At 37.6% G+C, this 12,279-nt stretch overlaps 1 protein-coding gene across 1 annotated transcript in view; it reads right to left on the bottom strand.

Annotated features, from left to right (window-relative positions):
• The window catches only part of LOC110457256 (ras-specific guanine nucleotide-releasing factor 2-like), a gene marked incomplete at its 5' end in the record, with an annotated part of 123,346 nt that overhangs the window by 67,548 nt on the left and 43,519 nt on the right, over positions 1–12,279 (bottom strand). The window contains one exon of the mRNA XM_021508450.1: positions 8,349–8,466. Coding sequence (XP_021364125.1) covers positions 8,349–8,466 — 118 coding nt within the window. The remainder of the gene's footprint in view (positions 1–8,348; positions 8,467–12,279) is intronic.

Genomic DNA, 12,279 nt, shown 5'->3' with positions numbered 1-12,279 from the left:
ATCTTACATATATAATGTAGATCAGACTCTATCTAAATCTTACATATATAATGTAGATCACACTCTATCTACATCTTACATATATAATGTAGATCAGACTCTATCTACATCTTACATATATATTGTAGATTACACTCTATCTACATCTTACATATATAATGTAGATCACACTCTATCTACATCTAACATATATAATGTAGATCACACTCTATCTAAATCTTACATATATAATGTAGATCAGAGTCTATCTAAATCTTACATATATAATGTAGATCAGACACTATCTAAACCTTACACATATAATGTAGATCAGACTCTATCTAAACCTTACATATATAATGTAGATCAGACTCTATCTAAATCAAGCTGGATTAAGATACTACCATATTCAGTGTTGTGGGTATGATGACTCACCCAAAGGGAATCTAAGAAACACTTGACCACCTCCAGTGTCCAGTATTGATTACTGACTGGTCAAGCCTGTGACTCTTAGCTGATTACACATGTATACCCTCATATATCCATACTCTTTATGAATAATTCATTGATGGTTTACTCACATGTAAGTTCAACATCATAGAGGATACATGTATCATGTACATGTATATGGTCACACCTGGTTAATTTACCCAAAACTAATCATGCTGCCCCATAATCAGGTAGTCAGTAATCCGGTTGTCACACTATCAGGTCATCACTTATCTGTCTGTCACACTATCAGATCATCACTAATCTGGCTGTCCCAATATCAGGTTATCACTAATCTGACTGTGACACTATTAGGTCATCACAAATCTGGCTGTATCACTATCAGGTTATCACTAATCTGGCGGTCTCACTATCAGGACATCACTAATCTGTCTGTCACACTATCAGGTCATCACTAATCTGACTGTGACACTATCAGGTCATCACTAATCTGACTGTCTCACTATCAGGTCATCACTAATCTGACTGTGACACTATTAGGTCATCACAAATCTGGCTGTATCACTATCAGGTTATCACTAATCTGGCGGTCTCACTATCAGGACATCACTAATCTGTCTGTCACACTATCAGGTCATCACTAATCTGACTGTGACACTATCAGGTCATCACTAATCTGTCTGTCACACTATCAGGTCATCAATAATCCAGCTGTCACAATATCAGGTCACCACTAATCTGGCTGTCTCACTATCAGGTCATCACTAATTTGGCTGTCTCCCTATCAGGTCATCACTAATTTGGCTGTCTCACTATCAGGTCATCACTAATCAGGCTGTCTCACTATCAGGTCATCACTAATTTGGCTATCCCAATATATATCAGGTCATCACTAATTTGGCTGTCTCACTATCAGGTCATCACTAATCAGGCTGTCTCACTATTAGGTCATAACTAATCTGGCTATCCCAATATATATCAGGTCATCACTAATTTTGCTGTATCACTTTCCAGTCACCACTAATCTGGCTGTCACACCACCCAAGTCACCACTAATCTGGCTATTCCAATATCAGGTTATCACTAATCTGGCTGTCACACTATCAGATCATCACTAATCTTGCTGTCCCAATATCAGGTTATCACTAATCTGGCTGTATCACTATCATGTCATCACTAATCTGGCTGTATCACTATCAGGTCATCACTAATCTGACTGTCTCCCTATCAGGTCATCACTAATCTGGCTGTATCACTATCAGGTTATCACTAATCTGGCTGTATCAATATCAGGTTATCACTAATCTGGCTGTATCACTATCAGGTCATCACTAATCTGGCTGTATCACTATCAGGTTATCACTAATCTGGCTGTCTCACTATCAGGTCATCACTAATCTGGCTGTAACACTATCAGATCATCACTAATCTTGATGTCCCAATATCAGGTTATCACTAATCTGACTGTCTCACTATCAGGTTATCACTAATCTGGCTGTCTCACTATCAGGTCATCACTAATCTGACTGTATCACTATCAGGTCATCACTAATCTGGCTGTATCACTATCAACTTAATTATCACTAATCTGGCTGTGTCACTATCAGGTTATCTCACTATCAGGTCATCACTAATCAGGCTGTTTCACTATTAGGTCATCACTAATCAGGCTGTTTCACTATTAGGTCATCGCTAATCTGGCTATCCCAATATCAGGTCATCACTAATTTTGCTGTATCACTATCCAGTCACCACTAATCTGGCTGTCACACCATCAAGTCACCACTAATCTGCTAAAAAGCTAAAAACCCTTAATTTTTTCTACCCCTGGTTTAATTTTTGTCATTTTCAGATTGAATACATCAAATTGTAGTAAACTTAAAAAAAAAAGGAATGGAAAAATGTTTGTCAGAATAGAAATCGATGGAACCCTTCATTTCACCATGTTCATATTACCATAATGGTAATATGAACTACAGTTCATTTCACCATGGCCTTCATATTACCATACTACACCAGTATGAACATGAATTGCTTTCATACTCAAATAAAATGCAATCCTTCTGGTAATGTTCATATAGTGGGTTGCAGTGCAAAGGTAAATATAGACCACTAAAGATTTTGTTTACCTAGGTCAGAGGTCACAAAGAACACAAGTGTTAGCAGAAATAGTTCAGAGGTTGAATAGAAATGGCAGGCTTGAAAGTTTGAGTAAAAATGATGCATTGTTGTTTTGTTAAATAAAACATTATTGGAGGTTCGCAAACAAATTAATTTTTACGGCCATCTACTGACTGAATCAGGAAAAGGGGTTTTACCCTTACGTTTTTGTTTTGTTCAGGGATTAATAATTACAAAATGTAACCCCAGCTTGTGAAGTATACTGTGTATATAACACTTATCAGTACATGATTAGTCCTGTACCCCCAGCTTGTGGAGTATACTGTGTATATAACACTTATCAGTACGTGATTAGTCCCGTACCCCCAGCTTGTGGAGTATACTGTGTATATAACACTTATCAGTACGTGATTAATCCCGTACCCCCAGCTTGTGGAGTATACTGTGTATATAACACTTATCAGTACATGATTAGTCCCGTACCCCCAGCTTGTGGAGTATACTGTGTATATAACACTTATCAGTACGTGATTAGTCCCGTACCCCCAGCTTGTGGAGTATACTGTGTATATAACACTTATCAGTACGTGATTAGTCCCGTACCCCCAGCTTGTGGAGTATACTGTGTATATAACACTTATCAGTACGTGATTAGTCCCGTACCCCCAGCTTGTGGAGTATACTGTGTATATAACACTTATCAGTACGTGATTAGTCCCGTACCCCCAGCTTGTGGAGTATACTGTGTATATAACACTTATCAGTACGTGATTAGTCCCGTACCCCCAGCTTGTGGAGTATACTGTGTATATAACACTTATCAGTACGTGATTAGTCCCGTACCCCCAGCTTGTGGAGTATACTGTGTATATAACACTTATCAGTACGTGATTAGTCCCGTACCCCCAGCTTGTGGAGTATACTGTGTATATAACACTTATCAGTACGTGATTAGTCCCGTACCCCCAGCTTGTGGAGTATACTGTGTATATAACACTTATCAGTACGTGATTAGTCCCGTACCCCCAGCTTGTGGAGTATACTGTGTATATAACACTTATCAGTACGTGATTAGTCCCGTACCCCCAGCTTGTGGAGTATACTGTGTATATAACACTTATCAGTACGTGATTAGTCCCGTACCCCCAGCTTGTGGAGTATACTGTGTATATAACACTTATCAGTACGTGATTAGTCCCGTACCCCCAGCTTGTGGAGTATACTGTGTATATAACACTTATCAGTACGTGATTAGTCCCGTACCCCCAGCTTGTGGAGTATACTGTGTATATAACACTTATCAGTACGTGATTAGTCCCGTACCCCCAGCTTGTGGAGTATACTGTGTATATAACACTTATCAGTACGTGATTAGTCCCGTACCCCCAGCTTGTGGAGTATACTGTGTATATAACACTTATCAGTACGTGATTAGTCCCGTACCCCCAGCTTGTGGAGTATACTGTGTATATAACACTTATCAGTACGTGATTAGTCCCGTACCCCCAGCTTGTGGAGTATACTGTGTATATAACACTTATCAGTACGTGATTAGTCCCGTACCCCCAGCTTGTGGAGTATACTGTGTATATAACACTTATCAGTACGTGATTAGTCCCGTACCCCCAGCTTGTGGAGTATACTGTGTATATAACACTTATCAGTACGTGATTAGTCCCGTACCCCCAGCTTGTGGAGTATACTGTGTATATAACACTTATCAGTACGTGATTAGTCCCGTACCCCCAGCTTGTGGAGTATACTGTGTATATAACACTTATCAGTACGTGATTAGTCCCGTACCCCCAGCTTGTGGAGTATACTGTGTATATAACACTTATCAGTACGTGATTAGTCCCGTACCCCCAGCTTGTGGAGTATACTGTGTATATAACACTTATCAGTACGTGATTAGTCCCGTACCCCCAGCTTGTGGAGTATACTGTGTATATAACACTTATCAGTACGTGATTAGTCCCGTACCCCCAGCTTGTGGAGTATACTGTGTATATAACACTTATCAGTACGTGATTAGTCCCGTACCCCCAGCTTGTGGAGTATACTGTGTATATAACACTTATCAGTACGTGATTAGTCCCGTACCCCCAGCTTGTGGAGTATACTGTGTATATAACACTTATCAGTACGTGATTAGTCCCGTACCCCCAGCTTGTGGAGTATACTGTGTATATAACACTTATCAGTACGTGATTAGTCCCGTACCCCCAGCTTGTGGAGTATACTGTGTATATAACACTTATCAGTACGTGATTAGTCCCGTACCCCCAGCTTGTGGAGTATACTGTGTATATAACACTTATCAGTACGTGATTAGTCCCGTACCCCCAGCTTGTGGAGTATACTGTGTATATAACACTTATCAGTACGTGATTAGTCCCGTACCCCCAGCTTGTGGAGTATACTGTGTATATAACACTTATCAGTACGTGATTAGTCCCGTACCCCCAGCTTGTGGAGTATACTGTGTATATAACACTTATCAGTACGTGATTAGTCCCGTACCCCCAGCTTGTGGAGTATACTGTGTATATAACACTTATCAGTACGTGATTAGTCCCGTACCCCCAGCTTGTGGAGTATACTGTGTATATAACACTTATCAGTACGTGATTAGTCCCGTACCCCCAGCTTGTGGAGTATACTGTGTATATAACACTTATCAGTACGTGATTAGTCCCGTACCCCCAGCTTGTGGAGTATACTGTGTATATAACACTTATCAGTACGTGATTAGTCCCGTACCCCCAGCTTGTGGAGTATACTGTGTATATAACACTTATCAGTACGTGATTAGTCCCGTACCCCCAGCTTGTGGAGTATACTGTGTATATAACACTTATCAGTACGTGATTAGTCCCGTACCCCCAGCTTGTGGAGTATACTGTGTATATAACACTTATCAGTACGTGATTAGTCCCGTACCCCCAGCTTGTGGAGTATACTGTGTATATAACACTTATCAGTACGTGATTAGTCCCGTACCCCCAGCTTGTGGAGTATACTGTGTATATAACACTTATCAGTACGTGATTAGTCCCGTACCCCCAGCTTGTGGAGTATACTGTGTATATAACACTTATCAGTACGTGATTAGTCCCGTACCCCCAGCTTGTGGAGTATACTGTGTATATAACACTTATCAGTACGTGATTAGTCCCGTACCCCCAGCTTGTGGAGTATACTGTGTATATAACACTTATCAGTACGTGATTAGTCCCGTACCCCCAGCTTGTGGAGTATACTGTGTATATAACACTTATCAGTACGTGATTAGTCCCGTACCCCCAGCTTGTGGAGTATACTGTGTATATAACACTTATCAGTACGTGATTAGTCCCGTACCCCCAGCTTGTGGAGTATACTGTGTATATAACACTTATCAGTACGTGATTAGTCCCGTACCCCCAGCTTGTGGAGTATACTGTGTATATAACACTTATCAGTACGTGATTAGTCCCGTACCCCCAGCTTGTGGAGTATACTGTGTATATAACACTTATCAGTACGTGATTAGTCCCGTACCCCCAGCTTGTGGAGTATACTGTGTATATAACACTTATCAGTACGTGATTAGTCCCGTACCCCCAGCTTGTGGAGTATACTGTGTATATAACACTTATCAGTACGTGATTAGTCCCGTACCCCCAGCTTGTGGAGTATACTGTGTATATAACACTTATCAGTACGTGATTAGTCCCGTACCCCCAGCTTGTGGAGTATACTGTGTATATAACACTTATCAGTACGTGATTAGTCCCGTACCCCCAGCTTGTGGAGTATACTGTGTATATAACACTTATCAGTACGTGATTAGTCCCGTACCCCCAGCTTGTGGAGTATACTGTGTATATAACACTTATCAGTACGTGATTAGTCCCGTACCCCCAGCTTGTGGAGTATACTGTGTATATAACACTTATCAGTACGTGATTAGTCCCGTACCCCCAGCTTGTGGAGTATACTGTGTATATAACACTTATAAGTACGTGATTAGTCCTGTACCCCCAGCTTGTGGAGTATACTGTGTATATAACACTTATCAGTATGTGATTAGTCCTGTACCCTCAGCTTGTGGAGTATACTGTGTATATAACACTTATCAGTACGTGATTAGTCCCGTACCCCCAGCTTGTGGGGTATACTGTGTATATAACACTTATCAGTATGTGATTAGTTCTGTACCCCCAGCTTGTGGAGTATACTGTGTATATACCTAGGTGACTTACTGAAAGTTTACAATTTCTTTACCTTCGTTGTATCACGTACAACACAGTCATAGCTTGAGAAAGAAACCAGTCGGTCTTAAATGTTGTGACATGGTTATTAGCACTTTGAGTATAGAAAAATACTTTCATACTTATGTGCCACCTGTCCATCTTTTATATGATTAAGACAATGTAGGGTCTTGTTACATGTAAGAAAAAAAGCAAGATCAGGATCTGACCCACGTTGTCCAAGCTAGATGGAAGCTCGATCTGTCTAACTGAGCAACTTGGTCACCACCAATCAATGCAGTCCAGTTCAATTACATTCCTCCCTCCTTTTTACTTTCCTCCCTCCTTTTCCTAAGTCATTGCCCCCGAAGACAACACTAATTACAATCGGGTATCACTTTGCCACTAAAACACACAGTACTTGAAACAAGGGTTAGTCACAGGTTTACTTTATGTAAACATGTGTCTCACCTGTCTTATCTATAGTTAACTTAATGTAAGCATGTGTCTCAACTATCTTTCCTATAGTTGACTTTATGTAAACATGTGTCCCACCTGTCTTATCTATAGTTAACTTTATGTAAACATGTGTCCCACCTATCTTTTCAATAGTTAACGTAATGTAAACATGTGTCTCACCTGTCTTCTCTATAGTTAACTTAATGTAAGCATGTGTCTCACCTGTCTTTCCTATAGTTGACTTTATGTAAACATGTGTCCCACCTCTCTTATCTATAGTTAACTTTATGTAAACATGTGTCTCACCTGTCTTATCTATAGTTAACTTTATGTAAACATGTGTCTCACCTGTCTTATCTATAGTTAAGGTAATGTAAACATGTGTCTCACCTGTCTTCTCTATAGTTAACTTAATGTAAGCATGTGTCTCACCTGTCTTTCCTATAGTTGACTTTATGTAAACATGTGTCTCACCTGTCTTATCTATAGTTAACTTAATGTAAACATGTGTCTCAACTGTCTTCTCTATAGTTAACTTAGTGTAAACATGTGTCCCACCTGTCATCTCTATAGTTAACTAAATGTAAACATGTGTCCCACCTGTCATCTCTATAGTTAATTTAATGTAAGCATGTGTCTCAACTATCTTTCCTATAGTTGACTTTATGTAAACATGTGTCCCACCTGTCGTCTCTATAGTTAACTTTATGTAAACATGTGTCTCTCCTGTCTTCTCTGTAGTTAACTTAATGTAAACATGTGTCTCACCTGTCTTATCGATAGTTAACTTAATGTAAGCATGTGACTCACCTGTCTTCTCTATAGTTAACTTAATGTAAACATGTGTCCCACCTGTCGTCTCTATAGTTAACTTAATGTAAACATGTGTCTCACCTGTCATCTCTATAGTTAACTTAATGTAAACATGTGTCTCTCCTGTCATCTCTATAGTTGACTTAATGTAAGCATGTGACTCACCTGTCGTCTCTATAGTTAACTTAATGTAAACATGTGTCTCACCTGTCATCTCTATAGTTAACTTAATGTAAACATGTGTCTCACCTGTACAATCTATTAAATGATCAAGAAGTAAAGTTCTCTTACCTTGGCGGACAAATGTCTGATTGACGTCTAGGAGTATGTCACAACCTTCCACGATCATACGCTCAATGGACAGGTTCTTCCTGATGTTTTCTGTCTCGCTTACTTCATCGTGCATAATCTGTAATAACAACATTGTATTATATAATCTGTATTAACCACATTGTATTATATAATCTGTGATAACAACATTGTATAATATAATCTGTGATAACAACATTGTATAATATAATCTGTGATAACAACATTGTATTGTAAAATCTGTGATAACAACATTGTGTTATATAATCTGTAATTACAATATTGTACTATATAATCCATAGATACAACATTGTATTATATAATCCATGAAAATAAAATTGTATTATATAATCTGTAATAACAACATTGTATTATATAATCTGTGATAACAACATTGTATTCTATAAACTGTAATAACAACATCATATTATATCATCTGTAAAAAACCCATTATATAATCTGAAGATACAGCATTGTATTATATAATCCATGAAAATAAAATTGTATTATATAATCTGCAATAACAACATTGTATTATATAATCCATGAAAATAACATTGTATTATATAATCTGTATTAACCACATTGTATTATATAATCTGTAATAACAACATTGTATTATATAATCTGTGATAACAACATTGTATTATATAATCTGTGATAACAACATTGTATTATATAAACTGTAATAACAACATCATATTATATCATCTGTAAAAAACCCATTATATAATCCATAATTATGATACTGTATTATATAAACTGTAATTACGGCATTGTATTATATAATCTGTAATTATGATATTGTATTATATAATCTGTAATCATGATATTGTATGATATAATCTGTAAAATGATATTGTATGATATAATCTGTAATTATGATATTGTATTATTTAATCTGTAATTATGATATTGTATTATATAATCTGTAATTATGATATTGTATTAAATAATCTGTAATTACAACAATGTAGTATTATAACATCAGTAATAACAAAACTGTATTATATAACCGACAACTACATCATGGTATTATATAATCTGTAACTACATCACCATATTAAACTCTGTAATTATGTCTCTATATTATACATTCTGTAATTACGACTCCATACTATACACTCTGTAATTATGACAACATATTATACACTCTGTAATAACAACTCCATATTATACACTCTGTAATAACAACTCCATATTATACATTCTGTAATTACGACTCCATACTATACACTCTGTAAGTATGACAACATATTATACATTCTGTAATAACAACTCCATATTATACACTCTGTAATTATGACAACATATTATACACTCTGTAATTATGACAACATGTTATACACTCTGTAATAACAACTCCATATTATACATTCTGTAATTATGGCTCCATATTCTTCACTACAATAACAACTCCATATTATACATTCTGTAATAACAACTCAATATTCTACACTCTGTAATTACGACTCCATATTATACAATATGTAACTACACTCCATATTTTACACTCTGTTATTACAATACCATTTTATATAACCTGTTATAATTATGCACTGCACTACATATCTGTATGACACTTATATGATATGTAAGTAAAATGCTGTCAGTATTTTCACAGATCAAGTGTACATCATATATACAGACAATACATTACAGACAATACATTACTCGCAATTCATCTGCTAATGAACAGCAGCTTCCTCCCAATGTGGAAAATCCAATTACACTGACCGAAGGTCATCTACAATCAGTGGTGACGTGATATTACACAATACCTGCCACATTTTCACCTGTCTGGGGAAACAACACTTTCAATGACCATGCTCTGTAATAATATACAGAATTACCTGTCCAGCCACGTGTACTGCTGTTACAGAGAAACCCACAACATCACTGCCCAGGACAAGCTATCCAAACCTAGAAACTGCTGGCTTTATAGTGGACATGCTGTAATGTTTAAAACCCTGGCTGAGCAGTGCTGTCAGATGAAGCCGTGGTCTGATTGCTAGGCGGTCATCAGATCTGACCAATCAATACTTCCCTTTTATTGATACACCATCACACAATATCATTTTACATGTTTGTATTTCAGAACCTATGGGAAATGAAACGGTGAGGAGATACTACAAACAGCAGGTGTTTAGTGTGAAATGTCAATTATTCCACAAATCTGTCCTAAAATTACCCGTACTGGGTGTACAGTGTAACACCACAATCAACTAGATACTCATATACTGTCTTATAAACTTACCCGTGCTGGGTGTACAGTGTAACACCACAATCAACTAGATACTCATATACTGTCTTATAAACTTACCCGTACTGGGTGTACAGTGTAACACCACAATCAACTAGATACTCATATACCGTCTTATAAACTTACCCGTGCTGGGTGTACAGTGTAACACCACAATCAACTAGATACTCATATACCGTCTTATAAACTTACCCGTGCTGGGTGTACAGTGTAACACCACAATCAACTAGATACTCATATACCGTCTTATAAACTTACCCGTGCTGGGTGTACAGTGTAACACCACAATCAACTAGATACTCATATACCGTCTTATAAACTTACCCGTGCTGGGTGTACAGTGTAACACCACAATCAACTAGATACTCATATACCGTCTTATAAACTTACCCGTGCTGGGTGTACAGTGTAACACCACAATCAACTAGATACTCATATACCGTCTTATAAACTTACCCGTGCTGGGTGTACAGTGTAACACCACAATCAACTAGATACTCATATACCGTCTTATAAAATTACCCGTGCTGGGTGTACAGTGTAACACCACAATCAACTAGATACTCATATACCGTCTTATAAAATTACCCGTGCTGGGTGTACAGTGTAACACCACAATCAACTAGATACTCATATACCGTCTTATAAAATTACCCGTGCTGGGTGTACAGTGTAACACCACAATCAACTAGATACTCATATACCGTCTTATAAAATTACCCGTGCTGGGTGTACAGTGTAACACCACAATCAACTAGATACTCATATACCGTCTTATAAAATTACCCGTGCTGGGTGTACAGTGTAACACCACAATCAACTAGATACTCATATACCGTCTTATAAAATTACCCGTGCTGGGTGTACAGTGTAACACCACAATCAACTAGATACTCATATACCGTCTTATAAAATTACCCGTGCTGGGTGTACAGTGTAACACCACAATCAACTAGATACTCATATACCGTCTTATAAAATTACCCGTGCTGGGTGTACAGTGTAACACCACAATCAACTAGATACTCATATACCGTCTTATAAAATTACCCGTGCTGGGTGTACAGTGTAACACCACAATCAACTAGATACTCATATACCGTCTTATAAAATTACCCGTGCTGGGTGTACAGTGTAACACCACAATCAACTAGATACTCATATACCGTCTTATAAAATTACCCGTGCTGGGTGTACAGTGTAACACCACAATCAACTAGATACTCATATACCGTCTTATAAAATTACCCGTGCTGGGTGTACAGTGTAACACCACAATCAACTAGATACTCATATACCGTCTTATAAACTTACCCGTGCTGTGTGTACAGTGTAACACCACAATCAACTAGATACTCATATACCGTCTTATAAACTTACCCGTGCTGTGTGTACAGTGTAACACCACAATCAACTAGATACTCATATACCGTCTTATAAACTTACCCGTGCTGTGTGTACAGTGTAACACCACAATCAACTAGATACTCATATATACCGAAAACACTCTTAGTAATGGTATCTAAACACACACTTAGATGAGACCTACAATTTAAAGCCTTATACTCTATACAGCATTTCAATAACTTTCACTCTTGGTTGCAACTTAGGATAACAATTTTGTCAACCTTGGATAATGCATGAGTATGA

Source organism: Mizuhopecten yessoensis, unplaced genomic scaffold, assembly GCF_002113885.1.
Source record: "Mizuhopecten yessoensis strain PY_sf001 unplaced genomic scaffold, ASM211388v2 scaffold9061, whole genome shotgun sequence".
Lineage (NCBI taxonomy): Eukaryota > Metazoa > Mollusca > Bivalvia > Pectinida > Pectinidae > Mizuhopecten > Mizuhopecten yessoensis.
Note: the sequence above shows the minus strand (reverse complement) of the source record. Positions and strands in the feature narration are given on the sequence as shown.